Here is a 22,500-nt window from a genome sequence, read left to right on the forward strand (position 1 = left end):
TTGATGTAAAATAATTTTACTGACATTCGCCATTCTCTATTTATAGATGTTACTAATATATTTGATGTATGACTCTCTGATTTTATAAAATTCGTTGTCATTTAACAGGGAAAAAAGAAACAACAAGAAATAAACACCCCCCAATAAAAAAAAAAATTGAAAAAATAAATTCACGCATTACATCAGGTGTCTTTGAGGGAATTCGTGATTTTCCAAAGGGACGGGTAGTAAAGCGGGCATTTACTCTATATATCGGTTCAATCTTCTTGTATTGGGTTGACTACCCGTCCCTAAAATCTAAAATATGATATTCATTCTCCTCAATAAAGTTTATAAACTCAACTCAAGTCTGATATTTCTGGCTAGAAATTCAATTTTCAGCACCTTAATCATCCCGAATTAATACCTTTATGAGGCGAGTGGTCACATATGTAAATGTAACCCACCGCATCAAGTGATATCATGACGAAGGGCAGTGGATTCTAAAAGTGGATTTAAAACTTAGAATAATTGGTGACAGGAAATGTTGGGTCTATGGACAGGATCAAACTAAATTTATCTTTCATTTTTTATTCTATCCATCCATTTTATTCTGAGTAGCTTACGTATGCACCTGTTTACGAAAATCTGTACCCCCTTTACATGTCTGTGATGCGTTTCAAGTTTCACATCCATACAGTAGGACAGACTTCACGTTTGAGTTGAAAAGTCTTAGCTTTAGTCGTAGGGAGATATCTTTAGTTCTCCAAACATGACTTACCGCGCGTATATTCAACCGCACCACAAACTCCCTTACTCCTCACTACATCGCCTACTCAGTGCGTGAGTGCTGCCACAATCCGATATAGAGAAGCACGCGCACGACAACTTTCACGGGCACCAAGGTCTAATCCATAATATTATTTCTAACGAGAGTGTCTGTCACCATAACATTCGATAGTGGTGCCAGCCAGGCCTCAATGAAAAGTGGAAAGAGACGCGCCGGTGCTTGTGCTAATGCTGTGAACCAAAGTATTTATTTATTCTGTTAGCTTCTGTCAATCTTTAATATTTATATAATATGCACGAGAGTAGTAGTAGTAGTAGTATGCTTTGCTCATTAACTCGCTCTTTAGAATCAAGAGGCCCACGTACGTACTAATAATTCAGTGTGGTGGTGGTAGTAGTAGTAGTAGTAGTAGTAGTAGTAGTAGTAGTAGTAGTAGCAGTAGTAGTAGTAGTAGTAGTAGTAGGCTCTTTACTCACATTCTCTCACCGTACTCAGGTGTAAAATGAGTACCTGGCCGTTAACAGCGTTGTCTTTGTCTGAAAAATTGTAATATCGCCTAACAGGCGTCATGTCCGGTCCTACATATTAAATGTTGCTGTTGACCAGGGACCCCTTGTAAAGCGCTTTGAGCATATTTAGTGGATATTGCGCTATATAAAGCTCAATTTTTAAACAAATTTTTAGAACTTTTCATATGTCTTGTGATCAGAACGTGTAAAAGTCAAAACATGATCAGATTTATTATGTTTTTTTTTTGTCTCTCCTCTGGATACGCTTTTATGCACATCGGAGAAACATTTCATAAGGGCGTCCGCCATTAGTTCCGATAGTTTAGAGCCAGTTACTAAGTTACTATGCGTCATTACGAGGGAAATAACGTCACGACTATTGAATCTTATTGAGAATTAGTTCGGAAGGCTAAGAGTACAAGAATCCATTTATTGTTCAAGTTTAACCGTCAGATACTTTTTTTTCGGTCACATCCAAGTCTTTATTGGTTGTAGAAAAGGCAAAACAAAACAAAAAAAAAAAAAAAACAATAACAAAAATACAAATTAAACATAATTCTGACACGACTGCGGGCTCGTGGAGATTTAAAAAAAAAAGAGAATTAAACGGAATATTTAAAGAAAAAAATTCGTAGCAATAAATAACAAATTACCTTTAAGTAAAATGGTATTTTACGCTCTAACTAGAAAAAAAAAAAAAACACACCAAGAGATAACCAATGCATCAGCCGCAGTGCAGCGCCACAAAGTGAGGAAAATATGGGCTTAGTCTTTTGTTTTTTGTTTTTGATTTTAAGGGTTTTACGGCGCTTGCAACTGGTTAAGGTCATACTAGCGCCAGTAAAAATGAAGAAAAGGGATAGTAAAAAGTTCTAGATTTACAATTAAAGCACCCAAGAACAGGTAGGACAAAGGGGAATTGGTTCAAATAGGGAACAGATGTAGATTCCAAGGGCACACTGTCAAAGTACTTAGTTGAGATCACCTAAAAGTCTCATCCAGACACTAAAAGGAATACAGTCAAATGTTTACAAATCATATATAATATGTAAATAAAAAATAATACACTTCAAAACACAGAGATGATTGACAAGGAAAAAATATCATCTCCCAAAACCCAATACATTTTGACTGTTTCCCTCTCAGCCAGGGTATCTGGCCAGGACCAGGACAAAACCAAGTAATCGCATTCCAAGACAAAGACAGACAGCATGTTGGAAAACAGATATAGAGGTGATAGAAGACACAGCAAGTGCCTCCCTGCCCACAATGGTAGGGCTCAGGCTCAGTCTCTTGTTCAACGGGAAAAAACGAAATGCCAATAAATAGTTTGGCTCGAACTCGAACCCGGGTCTGCCGTGTGGAAGGAAGTGCAATGCCATTTATTATTATTATTATTGAGCTTTTATATAGCGCAATATCCACTTAACGTGCTTAAAGCGCTTTACAAGGGGTCCCTGGTCAACAGCAACATTTAACATGTAGGACGAGACATGACGCCTGTTAGGCGATATTACAATTTTTCGGACAAAGACAACGCTGTTAACGGCCAGGTACTCATTTTACACCTGAGTACGGTGAGAGAATGTGAGTAAAGAGTCTTTTCCAAGGACTCAACTATGCGTCGAGCGCGAGGCTCGAACCCAGGACCTTCCGAGTGTCATACGACTAGACCACATAGCCGCACTTTTCCATTCGACCATCACATTCTCATTATCCTGCTTGTGTCGACTCGACAGGAAATGAAATGTCACAGTGATTTTTCCACATTGACAAATAATTATTTATTTCAAACAAATTACGACTATGAAGAGAAAAATAAAGTGAGTAGATGTGACTCATATATAAGGGAACAACCCTAAACAAACAACGTTTCGGCCCTTGGCCTTCGTCAGGAGACAAAAAACACAAACACAAATATGTAAATATACAAAATATCACATTCTTAACATTGTTTCCACATTTGACGAAATATGATATTTTGCAAATTTACATATTTGTTTTTGTGTTTACTGTCTCCTGACGAAGGCCAAGGGCTGAAACGTTGTTTGTTTTGTGTTGTTCCCTTATATATGAGTCACATCTACTCACTTTATTTTTCTCTCCATTTTACTGGCTCATTTAGGCACCTCTCGCTTTAAATAATAACTAACAAGGGGAGAGATGGAAAAATCGAAACTGTCGTGTTCCAGGAATGTTGAGATAATGTGGTAACTAAGCGTGAAGGATGATTTTAAGCTCGTATCGTCATTAACTTTTAAACATGTCGATTGATCATCATCACAGCCATCACACCACTGTTGTCAGGTTTCCAATTATCATCAGTTTTATCACACTAAGATCACCATCACCACCATTGTCATCGTCGTTGTCATAATTATGATTATCATCATCATCATCATCATCATCATCATCATCATCATCATCATCATCATCATAATGATCAACATCATCGTCATCATCATCATTTTCATCATCATTATGACAACAGAAGCTGCCACCAGTACCGACCACCTCCTCCCCTCGCCCGCTCTCTCTCTCTCTCTCTCTCTCTCTCTCTCTCTCTCTCTCTCTCTGTCTCTCTCTCTCTCTCTCTCTCTCTGCTGTCTCTCTCTCTCTCTCTCTCTCTCTCTCTCTCTATATATATATATATATATATATATATATATATATATATATGTGTGTATGTATCTGACACACACTCACACACACACACACATATGCACGCACACACACACACAAACTATCATTCATCCCATCCACTTCCATGCCTTCCTCCACGCATCCCCTCCCCCTCTCTCTTTCCTCTCTCTCTACCCGCCCTCTCTTGCTTTCTCTACCCCCTCCCCCCCCCCTCTCTCTCTCTCTCTCTCTCCTCTCCCCCTTCCCTCTCTCTCCTTCTCCTCTCTCTCTCTCTCTCTCTCTCTCTCTCTCTCTTCTTCCCTCTCTCCCTTCTCCCTTCTCCCTCTCTCTCTCTCTTCCTCTCTTCTCTCTCTCTCTCTTTCTTCCCTCTCTCTCCTTTCCTTCTCTCTCTCTCACTTCCTCTCTCTCTCTCCTCTCCTCTCTCTCTCTCTTCCCTTCTCCTTTCCCTTCTCTCTCTCTCTCTCTCTCTCTCTCTCTCTCTCTCTCTCTCTTCTTCTTTTTTTGTTTGTTTGTTTGTTGCTTTAGGTCTCTTCCAACACAATTGAGGTTATATGAGAGACCGCTGAAACAAAAAAACAAGCAATCTAACAAAAATAGTACAAATGTAAATCAAAATCATAACCTAAAGATATTATAAGCTAAATTATAAATAACCAAGAACAAACAGGCAGAAGATTTACAGAAAAAAAAATATCCCCTGTCAAAAATACAATCACAAACCAAAGAAGCAGGATAGGCTAGTAAAGAGAAGAAACGACATCACTATCGGATCGTACACCCATGCGAACATCATAGGTATATGATTCAAGGGTGATGCTCCCATCCAAACACCCGCTCTCTTCTTTTTCTTCTACAAGGAAAAACTCCAAACACCCATTATTTTTATATCTATAACCATCTTTAATGACTACTCGAGACAATACCAACCAGTAACAAACTGTGAAAGAGACAGTGAAATCTGTATGATATATTATTTACATTATTACAAATTCATACTCACACCAAATGAGTGAATCAACAAAATGTGTCTTCTCCAAGGACACAAGACAACTGATTATGAGTTGTCAATGTGACCGGATTGTGATATCAGACAAATGTGAAAAATCATTTGTACTAAACATGTAATTTAGCCAAAAAAGACAGTTCTTTTCAGCATTCCGTTAAGCATAAAAAATAAATCAAATCAAATCAAGATAATAATAATAATAATAATAATAATAATAATAATAATAATAATAATAAATAATAATAATAATAATAATGATGATGATAATAAAAATAATAATAATGATAATGATAATGATAATAACATAATAATAATAATAATAATAATAATAATAATAATAATAATAATAATAATAATAAGTTAATAATAATAATAATAATAATAATAATAATAATAATAATAATATATAATAATAATAATAATAATAATATAATAATGATAATAATAATAAATTTATTAATCAATAATAAATAATTTAATAATAATAATAATAAATAATAATAATAATAATAATAATAATAATAATAATAATAATAATAATAATAATAATAATAATAATAATAATCACAACCTTTAATCGATCTGAAATTACTCCATACCTGACATCTACTCAGAAGTCAAAACAAGATTTCACAAGGGGATAAGAGGAACAGGAGAAAAGAATCAGCATTTTAAAAAAGCAACGTGCACTTATTGCAGGTCTGATGACCCAATTCATTATGGGCTCTTTGTTATAATGGAAATCCTAACCAAAAAAAATGACGCAAATAGTGTCCATTAAAACAATGTTAAACTAGGCCCTTAATTGGGTTCCGATGTCAGACCTGCATATATGTACACGTTGGTAATAATATATTTTATCATTGTTCTATAGCGTGAGACGGAAAGTAAAATTAATTACAACTCTCTAAATAGGAATAGGACATTGACCCACAGAAATTATACTTTGCATGATCGAAATCAAACATGGTTACTTCATCGATGTTGTTATGGTTGCCATGGTTACGCATGTCAATACAGGAAAGGAATGGCTGAAAAGAACGTTCTTTTATTGGCTTTAGCCATTTGTGTTTTAAGACACGCATTTTACGTTTTATATGTAAATGTTGCTGCTCGAAGCTCGAAGAAATAAATAATAAGGCGAAATTGATTGTCAGCTTCAATTTAATTACAAAACCAGATCAAATGAACGTTTCGGGTTTCCCCATTTTGTTTTGTTTATTCATCTTAACTATGCCACTACCACATTATTTCATGCATCTGTGGTGTTTCATTCATCCTGTTTTGTTGATAATGGGGAAACCGGAAACGTTCATTTGATCTGTTTTTGTAATTAAATTGAAGCTTACAATCAATTTCACATTATTATTTACGTTTTATATGAAATTATGAGTATAACATATAATCTTAAAAAATAATTATGGAATGTTACGAATTTGATACAGATGTAAAAGAAATAAACCTTGACAATAAAAAGAAGGCAATAGATAATATTAGTCAGGAAATTAAAGTCGTATTTTCTTATTTTTCATTAAAAAAACAGATCATTTATAACAACGTTCAATGTGTAAAAATGACAAAAACAAAACAAAGTAAAAGGATGGAGAGAATAATAAAAATATTCTCGTTGGAATGTTAAGGTATGAAAGGTGTTGTAAAGGCATCTCAATAAAATTAAATATGTTTTTGTTGAGTGAAAATGATTGGGAGGCCAGGGTGGGGGGGGGGGGTGTAAAAATAACACCAGAAACCATAACTACAAAGTGTAGTGAGATTCTAATTGTCTGTGTCATGGAATGTTATACAAGGCATTATTAGTAAAAGGAATTATAATTTTTTAAAAAAGAAATCATATTGGGATCCCCCCCCCCTAAAAAAACAAAAAAAAAAACAAAACAAAAAAAACAAAACAAACAAAAACAACAAAAATAAACAAAGAACAAAAACAAATCAATACACAAGAAAGAAAAAACAAAGAAAAACTAACAAAAGAAGACCAAAAAAACCCATAACAAAACAAAAAAATACAATAACAACAACAACAACAAAAGTCAGGAACAACAATGACAAAAAAAAAAATATTACTTTGAAGATGGCATCTTCACCAACAACATAATTGGATTCAACAGTCGTAACGTCACTTCCTCCCTAATGACTCCTGGTGACTTAGTAACACTGGCTCTAAACTATCGGAACAATGGCGGACGCCGTATGAAATATTTCTCCGGCGAGCATAAAAGCGTATCCAGAGGAGAAAAAACCCCCATAAATGTGATCATTTTTTGACTTTTACACATTCTGATCACAAGGTATATGAAAAGTTCTAGCCAGCATGAAGAATAAAAAGTAATGATTTTCTTTGTTTAGAACCAAGATGGCCGCCGTTGCCGGGCGGCGTGACATCTGACTACTGAATCCAATTGTGAACCATAAAAGCTATAGGAAAATTGACGTAACTTGACTTTTAAGGGCTCATCTACTTCTAGCCTAATATCATTAATATTTAACAATATGTAAAAAAAAAACTACTTAAGAAGATAATACTTTGATTGAGACGTATAATTCTAAGCAGTGAAGGGTCTATGGTTTTATAATCGGTCTCGTTTTGTTTTCTTAATGAACTCGATTACGATGGAATGTTTATGAAAAGGTAATGGAATGTATTTGATTACATTAAAAAATAATATATTGATTTTAAAAGAGCATGCCATCAATGTACTTCGTTTGAGATCACCTAAAGTCTTTACATCAGTTACAAAGTACCAATCTTGCAAATATATATATATATATATATATATATATATATATATATATATATATATATATATATATATATATATATATAGAAGCATACATTCTTCGGGAAATAAACACCGATAATTAAATAGAAACTCTCTGGAATGTCGCGAGTCAAGAAATATGAGGTTGATCAAAAATCTTAAATATGACCTTCCCGATCAAACGGGTACCTACTATGTCGGAACAAACCGTAGCCATCGTTAACTTATAGCCGGAAACTAGGACCCAGAAGGACTTATATTTAGCATCATTGTTTAGGTTTATACAGCAATTATTAGTGAGTAGTGGTTAGTAGAGCTCAAGGAAACAAGTGTTCCGATTGGTTGAACTATCGAATACAACTCACGATTTGTTTTCTTTTGTGGCCAAAGACTTGTCCTTTGACGTCATTTTGGTCAGGCTATAAGTTTACTAAGGCGGCAAATAAACCAGATGAGTATAAAATCAAAATAATCCGTCCAGGGACCCTTGTAAAGCGCTTTGAGCACATTTAGTGGATATTGCGCTATATAAAGCTCCATTTTTTATTTTTTTAAGAAGAAAATTCCACTTATATATTTGAATTCTGAGAAACAAAAGTCTGTCCCCTCAATAAAGGCATTAATTTTCAATCAAATATTAAAAGTTGCAACTGTAAACATCTGGTTCACCACGCCCGATATAATACTGTTTCGAGACGACGAGTCACAAATATTTACATATCTCTTGCAAAATTAATTACAAAATTTTATCATTTCGATCTTTTCTTTACTTTTGTTCTCATTCCCCCCCCCCCCCTATTATTTTACTAATTTAACTGTTATTCACAAGTAAAACTTCAGCCAGCATAAATTATTTATGTATTTGATGTCTTGTAAAGGTTAGAGGTTGCCAGAAAAATTAATTGACTTGTTTGCTTAAAAACTTTGTCATTTATTGATTTGCAACAGAAACAGAAAACATTTGTTGACGAATTTCCATGGTGTGATACATATAAATATAAAACTGTTATCTTAGCAACATTATCTCTATTTATATGATAAGTTTCTACAGGCTAATTTGAATTCAGCCGGAAATTAATACATCTCTGAAAAAAATATTTAAAATTATATTATTCTGAAATTAAATCTACGTTTTGCAAAAATTACACCATTATCTTTTTTTTTTAATCAGAGGAACGCCCAAACATTCTACATCTTTATCAATGACCCTTCAAATTTAATAACTAAACCAGTAATTATATTTATTTAGAATAGCAAAAAGTTCTATTTATTCATTGACACCATTCAAGTATGGTAGGAAAATAATGACCTGCGATCGTTTTCAAACGTCCAAAAATTGAATTTAAAATGGAAAGGTTGAGAAATTTTTTAAAAAATTCTTTTTTACAGCTTGAAAAAAAGTAATGCTCCTTAGTAATTAGTATAATCTCTAAAACCAAAATTTCATATTTTTGGTTGTGGATTCAATTTTCAGCTATACATTCGCCTGGGCTGTTGACGGATTCGGTCACAAATTAGGAGGAAAATAGACGGTTGCCAAAAATTAATAAAAAAAAAAAAAACAAAAAAAAAAAAACAACTTCAGTCTCATCAATAGATGGTCACGTGGAAATATTTGATTGCACTATCTAGCTATTTTGATGGTATCCCCTCGGCTATGAAATGAGTTGTACTTCCAACAATAACACACATTGTGGACGCAAGGTCTTGGAAAAAGAAAATGAAATAATGAGGCACATGAGGGGCGTCAATAAACACATATTATACACACACATGCTCACACACGTTCACCGACATACGTATTATATAGACACATAACCATACTGAAATATTGACATGCGCAATCGCAGACACATCATAAATAAAGATTACCATGATAAATATCAAACGTTGCTAAGGTCGACTATAAAACGAGACAAAAATAAAATCAAAATTTCCCAAAATGAGACTTTCAATGTAAGGCATTATAAGACAATAGAAACATAATAAATTGCATTTATATACCGCAGTGTCGAAAACTACCAAATGCAGTATAGGAAATGAGATTAGCGGAAGAGTAGCGTCCCTTGATTGGACGTCACCTTACAGTGAGAACGTCAGCATGGTTCTGCGCATGCGTCTCTCTCTCTCTCTCTCTCTCTCTCTCTCTCTCTCTCTCTCTCTCTCTCGTCCTCGCTTTCGGTGAAGTGTCTCATGCCGCTTTCACCGGAAGCGAGGACGAGAGACGCATGCGCAAACCATATTGACGTTCTCTCTCTAATAACTTCTCCGCCGGTGACGTCCAATCAAGGGACGCTACTCTTCCACTAATCTCATTCCCTATATGGAATTATTCAAAGGAGTCTCAATCGTTTTTTAGGAATAAAAAAGCATGCATTTATAAATATTAAGTTGTGCATATTGCTTTTTGAATTCTTATCACATTGGGGCCAAACCATAATTTCCTTCTTTTATTTTTGCAAATTAATAAAAATAATGAATATTAATCATGACTGATTTCATATTATAATGCCTATTAAATTTGACAAATATACATAAACAACTTTGAATAATATGATAATCGATTTTATATATAGGTATATATATATATATATATATAAATATGTATCTTCTCAATTTTTCACTTGATATGTTATACAATGATATACATACTATGATACGATTGAAAATAGATTATTTAAGTAATTATCCCACAATCTTCGTGTTGGACGAAAAAAGGGAGTGAGTGAAAACTTCAAGATGCAATCTGTAGTCCATCCAATGTGACAGATCACCACAAAATGGTATTATTATGATGATGGAGGAATTGGATCCTGAAAAATTAAACTGAACTCTCGGTTTAAAGTATGACCTCTTTGTTAGAAAACGTTTAGGCTTTACTGGGACGAAATGGATATAGAAGGAACGAAATTGACGTCACTCAACTCTTTGTTGGTTTTTTTTTTAGACATCCATCTTAGTTAATAATTCTCACTAAATTATATCTATCAGACTATAAACGTTTAAGATAATACATAGTTTTGTGTGTGTTAGTACATCATATCCGGATAGCGGATAGTGTGAGTATTTTACCTGACCGCATAGCATCGATATGCTTTACTGGGGCGAAATGGATATTGTTTTATAAACAACTAGAGACTAAAATTCCGTATTTCTGATAACGTTAACTTTAATTCAAGTTTTAATCATCTGCTTCAACTTGACATATTTATAGATCAATCAGATGGGCCACAAAAATGGTCTCAAAGGTTTAAAGATGATTAAACTAACACATCTATAGATAGTTCGAAGATGACGTCACTCAGGCCTTTGTTATTGTTTTTGCCATCCGCGTTTGTGAGTTGTTCTCACTAAACTGTATTAACCAGACTATAAAAGTTCATGGTTACGCAGAGTTTGTGTGTTGGTCCGTTATACTTCCGGATGGCAATGTTGTGAACTCCTTGGCCAAGCGCATTCTATCTATAGATGCGCTTGGCCAAGGAGTTCATAACATTGCCATCCGGAAGTATAACGGACCAACACACAAAACTCTGTGTAACCATGAACTTTTATAGTCTGGTTAATACAGTTTAGTGAGAACAACTCACAAACGCGGATGGAAAAAAACAATAACAAAGGCCTGTGTGACGTCATCTTCATTCTATCTATAGGAGACAGCGCTTGTATGTACCCTGCGTGTTCAGTCTATGTACAGGACACATAGGTGGTAACAGAAAAAAAATAAAATAGATAAAGAAATTATCATGAAATTAGATACTTCTCGTAAAATGAAATTTGTCCTAATTTTTTGTTCATGGCAGCAACGATAATTTGGTCAATGTTGTTGGTCTACATTGTTAAAAAAAAAGTGGATCCAAGCATTTCAAATTCTTATATTCAATGTAAGTGAAAAGAGCACATCAAGTTAAAATGAGGAAGAGAAAGTAAGTATCAATTAATATGATTTTCATCAGTGCATTGTAGATGTATTTGTTCCAAAAGTATTGATTCATTCAAAAATATTTACTTATAATTTGTGAAGGCTGTGAAAACGGGTGAGACACTTTCATTTAATATAAAATCGACGTTTGTCTAGGATATAAGATAAGCGAATGATAAATGAATGCCATGCCTTGAAGTACTTAGACGTCTACACCAAGAATGAGATTTATTTTTCTTTATTTTTATGATGCTTGTTGTCAATAAGTCTATGATGAAAAGTTACTATTTATTTATGCACCAATTTGACCCTTTGTTTGTATATAGATATGCAATGTTGTGTATTTATATCTCCATGCATCAAGTTGATCTCTTCTTTTGTTGTATTTACTCACAATATGTATTTATATCTGTATATTATGACACGGTGTTTACATGTCTTTCGATTTATATATCCCTTAATGGTTATTATAGAATATGATAAAATATGAAAAGAAGTGTTTAGATAAACGATGTGAAAATACATAAGATATATTTACTATTACAGATCTATCTAATCCTATTATTTTTATATTCAATATCATTCTGTAGTAAATGTGTGTTTGACAGTGCATTGTTCACCCTCTCCTACCAACTATAGGAAAATCGTCACATTCGTTACGATACAACCAACCTTATTCTTATTCAAATTTCTTTTGTACATCTTAAAATTTAAAGAAAATGAAAAGTGTTTTGCAGAGCAATGATAAAAATGAATAGAACCGACTAATACTCGAGATCACTCAGATTCTGATATATTTGTCAGATAAAAGTCCTTATAGACTGACTATATCTTTAACAATTTTCTTCATTTATCACATTTTACTTGAGTATTTTATCGATTTAACGAGAAATATAAATTTTACAAAGTTCAGAGGAAAAGGATAACTAAAACCAAACCAAAGAAAAACTCTTCTGTAACATTTTTTGTTTATCCAGAATGTTTATCTCTTATGACTTTCCGAAAACATAAGTTTGTTTCGTTATATGTCTCGTCTTCCTGTGCCTTCTAATGAAGTTACTTCTGTAGACTATTGAGTTGGAATAGGTGTAAGTCTTCAAAATATCCAATGAATATTTGCTTTCTTGTTTTCAGTCTCAATTTTCCCTTCTGTGAAACAACTGTTGAATTAGTGTTTGTGTCGTGAAGGCAAGGCACTGCAGCACTCCAACACAGAAAGATTACCATTAAAAATTACCCCTTACAACTTTTTTTCTATCTAAGTCACATAAAAAAAAAAAGTTAGAAAACAGTCCAAGCTTCTTAACCTTACATCTCACGCAGTTCAATTAAGTTTCTTCAAATTTTAATGTTTAGGTGATCAGAAAAACTAAACAAGTAAAGTCCAGGGAAAATAGACTCCATGCCTTTGTAGAATGGCCTTTCAAACTACTGATGTAGCATTGTTGATCTTTTGTTCAGAAATATCATACTGTTTCTCAGAATATCCTTTATCCTGCTGACTTTTGTTCAGTTGTTGTTCATTGACGTCAGACATTGAATTCGTCTCCAAATCAATTGATCCCATATCGACTTCCCGATGGGATTTCCTTGGAGTTGCCGGTTGCTGCGGCATTTTGCCGGATATGACGTCAGGGATGGAGGAAAGAGAATTATTCGATTCGGATTTTATGTACATGCCCTGACCTTCACCTTGAGTCTTCAGCCCAGATTCCAATTCAGCTCGTTCTTCATCTCGTTCTCTCAATTCCCTTTGATTTTGCTGGTAGTGATCATCTCTGGCGATGGTTTGGTTTGGTTGCCTCGCCGACAATAAATGTTGTTGAAGTGCTGCTGGATCGATTATTTGGAGTTGTGGGGTGGTTGAGATGGGTTCGGAGAAGGGTCGGCTTAAATGTTGTTGCTGTTGCTGGATGCTTTGTTGATGTTGCATCATACTTAGATGAGAAGGTGTCATTGGGATAGCCGTGGAGAATGTGTTTGGGGCTGATAGAATGTGAGTGGGAATTGCATACTGGAGACGGATGTTTGGATTGGTGGGTTCATGCAAAGAAATCTGTTGTTGCTCTCGTTGTTGTTGTTGTTGTTGTTGTTGTTGTTGTTGTTGTTGTTGTTGTAGTCGTCGTTGCTGAAGCTGTTGTTGTTGAAGTCGCCGAAGCTGTTGTTGTCGCTGCAGTTCTTGTTGTAACAGTTGTTCTTGTTCTTGTTGGAGTTGTTGCAGCAGTCGTAGTTGTTGTTGTTGCTGCTGCTGCTGCAATTGTTGTTGCCGATGTTGTTGCTGTTGTTGTTCAATCTGTGTTGGATAGCTGTCGATGTTGGCATTGGGATCCTTTCTAACAAAATCAAGGGCCTGTAACTCTATATTTTCATATGGAGTTTGGGGTGAATCATTCAAAGGCTGCGCACTGGGATTACCAGAGGTATCAAGAACTGCAATTCTAGGACTATTTTTAATGTTCTGTTGTATGGGCTGGTGACTTTGTTCTTCTTGCTGTTTTTGAAGTGCTGCAGCATAGCTGTAAGGTCCATAATGAGATTGTGGCTGTGCAGAGGCAGTTGGGTCACATGCATCGAGATCAGGGTTTGGGTTGGATGAAGGTTTACCAATATCATATGCTACAATACGACCAGTCGTATCTGTACCGTATATGATATTATTACTGTTGTCTCTCTCATACATCGCGTTTTGTACGGCTTGTAGGTTTTTCACGTCAAGGGGTAAAGAGGAAGCAGCAAGAGAAGAATATACCACAGAACCTTGTCTTTGAAGAGCAGACGGCTGATTATTTGTATACTTCAAAGCCTCCATTTCATTTCTATCCAGCCCTTCACTCTCTGGGTTGTTTATTGTATTTGTAGGAGCTGCGCGACGATTTCGGAAAGAACTGTTCTTGTCTGGAGGTCTTGAAGACGGTGTGGTTGGGGTACTGGAATAAATAGAGCTTTGGTTGGTAGTTATATTTCCACTGGTAGTTGAACCATATTGAATATTATTGTTAGAGATGTTCAAACCGCTAGTGGAAGAAACTGTTTGGGGCATGGAGCCCATTCGATCAAAATCTGGCTGGAAATTTGGGTTGAACACGCCGTTTCTGTTTAGCGTGTTGCACAGAACATAAGGTGAGATATCAGGGTCAGAGACGGCCAGATTTGCTGTTGGAGGCGGATTGTGTACCGGGTAGACTTGTCTAATTTGTTCGTAGGTTCGATCCTCATTTATATTATTCTTCTGTTGCATTTCTGGAAAATAGCAGAAGGGAAATAAACAGTCATAAGATCAGCTGCAATGAATGCTTGTAAAACAAACCAGTAGATTAGAAAATGTAGTAAAAATTGTTTTTTTTTTTAATTGAGCTTTTATATAGATAAAAGGTTAGTAACTGATTGGGTGAAAATGATCGCAAACAGTTGCGCCTGGCGTTATTCTCTTGCTTACTATGATATGACATGTAAATAGGTTTCACCACATTCAACTCAGGTGTGAATAAATACCCCATCACTCACCACTTGAGACCCTCATTTCATTTCAGTCAGTTCTAGTTGTGCGGTTATGTGGTCTAGTGGTATGACAATCGCTTTCGGATCGGAAGGTCCTGGGCTCGAGCCACGCGCTCGTCGCATAGTTGAGTCCTTGGAAAAGGCTCTTTACTCACATTCTCTAATCGTACTCAGGTGTAAAATGAGTACCTGGCCGTTAACAGCGTTGTCTTTGTACGAAAAATTGTAATTTCGCCTAACAGGCGTCATGTCCCGTCCTACATGTTAAATGTTGCTGTTGTAAAGCGCTTTGGGCACATTTAGTGGATATTGCTCTATATAAAAGCTCTTTTTTTTAAAGTTAATTATTGTAAGTTTTACTATGAGAGTAACAACTGACCTTTACTGCACTTCATGCGATAGCAAATACAGACAGCTACTGCTGCAACTGCCACGGCAAGAATCAAAACACCGATAAGGGAGATTTGAAGGATGTCCGAGTCCCTGAAATCGGAGCCGGAGTCGTCTTTCTCGGTGTAGTCTTCGGTTTCTTGTACAGGCTTTGCAAACACTTTCTTGCCATGACACTCCGTACACTGAAATTATGTGGAGAAAATTAATTTTAATTGGATGAATAATGGTAAAGGAGGAGGAGGAGGAGGTGGTGGTGGTGAAGGAGGAGGAGGAGGGAGGAGGAGGAGGAGGAGGAGGAGGAGGAGGAGGAGGAGGTGGGAGTGGAGGTGGTGGTGGGGTGGTGGTGGAGGAGGGGGAGGAGAAGGAGGAGAAGGAAGAGGAAGTGGAGGAGGAGGAGGAGGAGGGGAGGAGGTGGGAGTGGAGGTGGAGGTGGGGTGGTGGTGGAGGAGGGGGAGGAGAAGAGGGAAGAAAGAGAAGTGGAGTGAGGAGGAGAGAGAGAGAAAGGAGGAAGGAGAAGAGGAGGAGGAGAGGAGGTGGAGGAGGAGAGGAAGTTGAAGAAAACGAAAAGAGGGGGGGAGAGGGAATGAAAATGAGGGATAATTATTATTAATATAATAATAATAATAATAATAATAATAAAATAATAATAATATAATAATAATATATAATAATAGTAATAATAAAAAATATTATTATTATTAAAAGAGAAGAAGAGAGAAGTGGAAGAGAGAGAAGAGAAGAAGAAGAAGAAGAAGAGAAGAAGAGAGAAGAAGAAAAAAAGAGATAATAAGTTTATAATAAAAAATGATCAAATTAATAGGATGATGATAATGACGATGAGGTTAATAACGACAGGAGGTGATTACAATAGGGTGAGAAGACTGAGGAAAGACCAGAGGGATAAATGATGGTGATGGTGAACATTCGTTACAGTTTTAACAACGCTAAAAAATGACAGACTGTCGCAAAATGGTGCAATGTTGGGCTGAAATCTATTTATAGATAGTTCGAAGATGACGTCACTCAGGTCTTTGTCATTGTTTTTTGCCATCCGCGTTTATGAGTTGTTCTCACTAAACTGTATTAACCAGACTATAAAAGTTCATGGATACACACAGTTTTGTGTGTTGGTCCGTTATACTTCCGGGTGGCAATGTTATGAGCTTCTTAGCCAAGCGCATACTATCTATATACTGACACTTGAATGCAAGGGGTGAATACAATTGGAAGCAGATAGAGAAGACAGCCAGAGGAGGAGTCAATCTGCGAATTAGCATTGATGGACTACGACGCTTCGACTAAGTATTAAGGGTTAAAGTTAAGTTAACTCCCTCAATCCTAGAGAGTTTTGCTACTTTTCAAAATTGGAAAAAAATGTATTAAAAATGAGCATGGACATAGATAGCTTTATTCAGCTATCATTAACATGCAAAAACTAAAAACATTAGCTTTGATACTACGCCTACAATTTGTCTCAGAAAAATGTAATAAATAGGCATGGGGTAAAAGTAGCCCGGGTAAACTACGGAAAAAGTCGGTGTTAGGGTTGAGTGAGTTAAAGTTGAATGTAATGTCAACATCACTAAAATTACACATTATTTGGTCTTTTTATAGTTAACAAAATGATACTTATTAGCTTTCATATACCATAATAATATATGTTTGTCTTGTGTCTTGTGTGTTGTGTGTGTGTGTATGTGTGTATGCTTGTGTGTGTGATTAACTATGTTTCGGCAAAGTAATTTTTAATTTAAACGCTTAGAGTCTGGTGCCTCGGAATTATAGCTCTATAGATAGTATGCAGATGACGTCACTCAGGCCTTTGTTATTGTTTTTGCCATCCGCGTTTGTTAGTTGTTCTCACTAAACTGTATTAACCAGACTATAAAAGTTCATGGTTACACATAGTTTGTGTGTTGGTCCGTTATACTTCCGGATGGCAATGTTGTGAACTCCTTAGCCAAGCGCATACTATCTATAAACTGACACTTGAATGCAAGGGGTGAATACAATTGGAAGCAGATAGAGAAGACAGCCAGAGGAGGAGTCAATCTGCGAATTAGCATTGATGGACTACGACGCTTCGACTAAGTATTAAGGGTTAAAGTTAAGTTAACTCCCTCAATCCTAGAGAGTTTTGCTACTTTTCAAAATTGGAAAAAAATGTATTAAAAATGAGCATGGACATAGATAGCTTTATTCAACTATCATTAACATGCAGATACTAAAAACATTAGCTTTGATACTACGCCTACAATTTGTCTCAGAAAAATGTAATAAATAGGCATGGGGTAAAAGTAGCCCGGGTAAACTACGAATGTAGTCGGTGTTAGGGTTGAATGAGTTAAAGTTGAATGTAATGTCAACATCACTAAAATTACACATTATTTGGCTCTTTTATAGTTAACAAAATGATACTTATTAGCTTTCATATACCATAATAATATATGTTTGTCTTGTGTCTTGTGTGTTGTGTGTGTGTGTGTTATGCTTGTGTTTGTGATTAACTATGTTTCGGCAAAGTAATTTTTAATTTAAACGCTTAGAGTCTGGTGCCTCGGAATTATAGCTCTATAGATAGTATGCAGATGACGTCACTCAGGCCTTTGTTATTGTTTTTGCCATCCGCGTTTGTGAGTTGTTCTCACTAAAGTGTATTAACCAGACTATAAAAGTTCATGGTTACACATAATTTGTGTGTTGGTCCGTTACACTTCCGGATGGCAATGTTGTGAACTCCTTGGCCAAGCGCATTCTATCTTTATAATATTTCAGCATTATCATCATTATTAATAATATCTCTCAAATATCATAGTTTACACTTAAAATGATCTTTTTATAGTTTTTTAAATCATGAGATATACAGTTTTGAGGCAGTATACTTTTATATTTAAAAAAAAATCATATTTAGTCCTCTCTAAGGGTAATTTTTTAGAGTCCATTCCAAGGGATGACAAGATTAACCCGTGCATCAGCCACATTGCAGGACCGAAAAGTGAACCAAGGCAGGGCGATCAATAGGATTCAATAGTCGTAACGTCACTTCCTTCCTAATGACGCATGGTAACTTAGCAACACTGGCTCTAAACTATCGGAACAATGGCGGACGCCCGTATGAAATATTTCTCCGGCGAGCATAAAGGGTATCCAGAGGAAAAAAAACCCCATAAATTTGATCATGTTTCGACTTTTACACATTCTGATCACAAGGCATATGAAAAGTTCTAGCCAGCATGAAAAATAAAAAGTAATGATTTTCTTTGTTTAGAACCAAGATGGCCGCCGTTGCCAGGCGGTGTGACATAAGACTATTGAATCGTATTCGCATGGCCAAGGGAAAGGGGAACTCGAGATTGGGACAAAGACAACACCACTCTATGCTGATATAATATTGTAACTTACCCCTTTACACTCAGCAACCAGGGAACGATGCTCTGTGCCATATTTGTCATAGAACTTCAACCTGTCTGTCCTCAGAACATCCCCAGAGGGTCCGAACCTTCCAACACTCACATATTCGTACTTGGAGCCAACCAACTGGATGCTGTAAACCTCAAAGCCGATTGCGCCATTTCCGTCCGAGTCAAACACGTCATACTGCTCGGACTGTTCCGTCCTTTTCTGTCTAATGATCTGTTTCACGACATCTTTTGGTTTGCTTCTGAGATAATCGCAATTCAACAGCCCTCCCTTGCAAAAACTGTTCAAAGACATGAAAAAAAAAGATAATATGAGCTTGTGAGAGAATGTGAGTAAAGAGCCTTTTCCAATTAAAGTAATTAGTTTGAGATTACCTAAATGTCTCACCCAGACACAAGCTCAGGTCCTCACTGAGAGGAAAATACTCAGATGTTTACAAATTATATGCTAAGAATTTTTAAAAAGCAAACAAACAACAACAACAACAAAAAAAAATTGCATTACAGAGAGATGAATTACAAGGAAAAAATATCTCCCAAAACTATAACTATACATTCAACTGTTTCCCTCCCAGTCAAGGACTCCGGCCAGAATCAGGACAAAACTAAGTAATCTCATTCCAAGACAAAGACAGAAAGTAATTGGAAAAAAAATTGGGCTTTTATATAGCGCAATATCCACTAAACGTGCTCAAAGCGCTTTACAAGGGGTCCCTGGTCAACAGCAACATTTAACATATAGGATGGGACATAACGCCTGTTAGGCGATATTACAATTTTTCGGACAAAGACAAAACTGTTAACAGCCAGGTACTTATTTTACACCTGAATACGGTGAGAGACTGTGAGTAAAGAGCCTTTTCCAAGGACTCAACTATGCGCCGAGCGTGAGGCTCGAACCCAGGACCTTCCGATCCGAAAGCGATTGTCATACCACATAGCAGAAAACAGATGCCAGGGGGATAGAAGACACAGCAAGTACCTCCCTGCCCACTATTATAGGAGTCGGGAATTCCACCCAGTTTTGTTATTTCATTGTCATTATAGAAGGAACGAAATTGACGTCACTCAGCTCTTTGTTATTTTTTTTTTTATATATATCGCCATTTTTATGAGAAGCTCTCATTAAATTGCATTAATCAGACTATAAACTTTAACGGTTATACATAGTTTTGTGTGTTGATGGTACGTTATATCCAGCTGGCGAATGTTGTGAGTCTTTTAACTAAACGCATAGCATCAATAAACAAAACAAACAACAACAAAATAAATTTTAAAAATTTTAACCCAAAAAGACATACAGCTGATCCACGCTAACCCTTACCAATGCAAGTATTTCTGATCATTTATAATTTCCATTCTCTGTTTTATTTTTTTGTTTTCTGTTTTTTTTTATAGCATTTGCTCCACTTCGACATAAAACCAGATTCAGACGATGGGTCACAATTGTGTCCCTTCGCCTCAAAACGGTATTAAGTCGGGTTGATTAAGATGTTGAAAATTGAATTTACAGCCAGAAATATCAGACTTGTGTTGAGTTTGTATGTTTGATTGAGGAGAATGGATACCATATTTTAGGTTGCTAATGCCAACAATTTATATTTTTTACCACCAGTTTAACATTCAATTCGGCTTCTAAGCATCTGGTTCGTTCCGACATAATACCGTTTTGAGACGAAGGGTCACACTTCATTAGAAAACAACACCATCCACATTATTCGAGCCACTGACCTGTTTCTGATGGCGTCCAGCCCTTTGCCCATGGCGTAGACAGCGTTCATTGCATGGCGGGTTCTTGGGTCTGAGATCCCTCTATCCACTTCCTGTCTGTTCAGTTTGAGGTCAGGAGGACATTCTCTGGTAGAAATAATAATAAAAACATAATAACAATAATAATTATCATACTCCTTTTTCATTTGAAGGAAAATCAATTTGAAGGCTATGTGGTATGACACTCTCTTTCGGATCGGAAGGTGCTGGGTTCGAACCTCGCGCTCGGCGCATAGTTTGAGTCCTTGGAAAAGGCTCTCTTTACTCACATTCTCTCACCGTACTCAGGTGTAAAATGAGTACCTGGCCGTTAACAGCGTTTTCTTTGTACGAAAAATTGTAATATCGCCTAACAGGCATCATGTCCCGTCATACATGTTAAATGTTGTTGTTGACCAGGGACCCCTTGTAAAGCGCTTTGAGCACATTTAGTGGATATTGCGCTATATAAAAGCTCAATTTTTTAAAAATCCCATTTTAATATGGCGTAGTAGCAAAAAATATTGAGGTGTCCCCTATTCTTCTTGGTGGTCTGCGGAGGTATAACACTCTCCTTCAGAATAGAAAGTCCAGGGTTCAAATCTCCTTACTCGCATTCTCTCACCATACTCAAGTGTAAAATGAACACATGACCTTTAAAATCGTTGTTTCTGTTGGCAAAAAAATGTAACATCGCCTAACAGGCATCGTGTCTCGTCCTACATGTTAATTGTTGCTGTTCCCGAAGTCCCAGGTTTGAGAGTTTTTTGCCAAGATGAGGGTCATTTAAATCAATTGATATTTGAAGGACGAGTTTTCTGGCCAAATTTTTTTTTCCAGACTACGGCACAAAAAATGCCATTGGCATGTTTTTATCATACAAATCTATTCTAGTCAGATGCTGAAACATAATAACACTGCCATTTTGATCAGTCAATTTTAACAATTGAAAATGAGTCAGCCGTATGCCGAATATATTTCTTTTTCTTAATTAGATTTAGTCCCTTTGGAAGGCAGTGTGGGCGGGAATGGATAGTATTGACAATTAAAGCATTTCAACTTACCTTGTATATCCACCATGAAAACTTCCTTTGAAATGGCACTTGTTCCTTGCTTGTAGGAATTCTCTAAACCATACATTCTCTTCTTCGTCGGAGCTATCTTTTCGAATCAGGTGATTCCTGAACGCGTTTTCAAATTCCAGGCCAATGGTCTGTAACTTAAAGGTGATGGAGCCTCTTGTGGAATTATGTCCAGCATTTTTAATTCCTTCATTCGTTCCCCAGTCCTCACTCGCTAAAAAGATAAATCTGCCCCATCGTTTGTTTTCCTCTAGATTCTGAATCAAATCTCGAACGCGGGAATCTGTTCCAAATAATACAACGACCTTGACCCCCTGAGATAACAGCTTTCTACTCGCTTCAAATAAATCTTCGTCGTCGACTTCCTTCACATTATTAATGACAACTTCTTCAGCTGCGCAAATGCCGGAACCTTCTACATCAACAATCCTTCTGAAAGCTCGCATGCCTTTTGCTCCATAGTTGTTGTTGATGTAAAGTAAACCAACATACTTCCAATCCATGGCCTTGATAATATTCACCATCACCTGTGCCTGGTACACATCACTTGGAACTGTACGCATAAACAACGGAAAATCAAGCTTATCGTCTAAATCTGGGGAACTGGATGCATATGAAATCACTGGTATGTTCAGAGGAGTGAAAAACCTGGAGGTGACGATGGTGCAACCGCTTGAAAGGCAGCCTACAACACCGACGACTTTGTCTCTAGAAATTTGAACAGGGAACA

The 22,500-nt window shown here is 36.2% G+C and overlaps 2 protein-coding genes across 3 annotated transcripts in view; both read right to left on the reverse strand.

The window, feature by feature from the left end:
* Positions 1-22,500, reverse strand: part of LOC144974464 (uncharacterized) — a 127,630-nt gene that overhangs the window by 78,546 nt on the left and 26,584 nt on the right. The gene's annotated exons all lie outside the window — the stretch shown is intronic.
* The window catches only part of LOC144974465 (uncharacterized), a 50,366-nt gene continuing 39,722 nt past the window's right edge, over positions 11,857-22,500 (reverse strand). For both annotated transcript variants that reach the window (XM_078917352.1, XM_078917353.1), the window contains exons 11-15: positions 21,753-22,500; positions 20,671-20,796; positions 18,923-19,220; positions 15,507-15,702; positions 11,857-14,869 (exon numbers count right to left, since the gene is read on the reverse strand). The exon at positions 21,753-22,500 is cut by the window's right edge and continues 424 nt beyond it. In XM_078917352.1, coding sequence (XP_078773478.1) covers positions 13,053-14,869; positions 15,507-15,702; positions 18,923-19,220; positions 20,671-20,796; positions 21,753-22,500 — 3,185 coding nt within the window. In that variant the 3' untranslated portion in view covers positions 11,857-13,052. The remainder of the gene's footprint in view (positions 14,870-15,506; positions 15,703-18,922; positions 19,221-20,670; positions 20,797-21,752) is intronic.

This window comes from Berghia stephanieae, chromosome 6 (genome assembly GCF_034508935.2).
Source record: "Berghia stephanieae isolate SIO BIC M18660-M18661 chromosome 6, UCSD_Bste_1.3, whole genome shotgun sequence".
Lineage (NCBI taxonomy): Eukaryota > Metazoa > Mollusca > Gastropoda > Nudibranchia > Aeolidiidae > Berghia > Berghia stephanieae.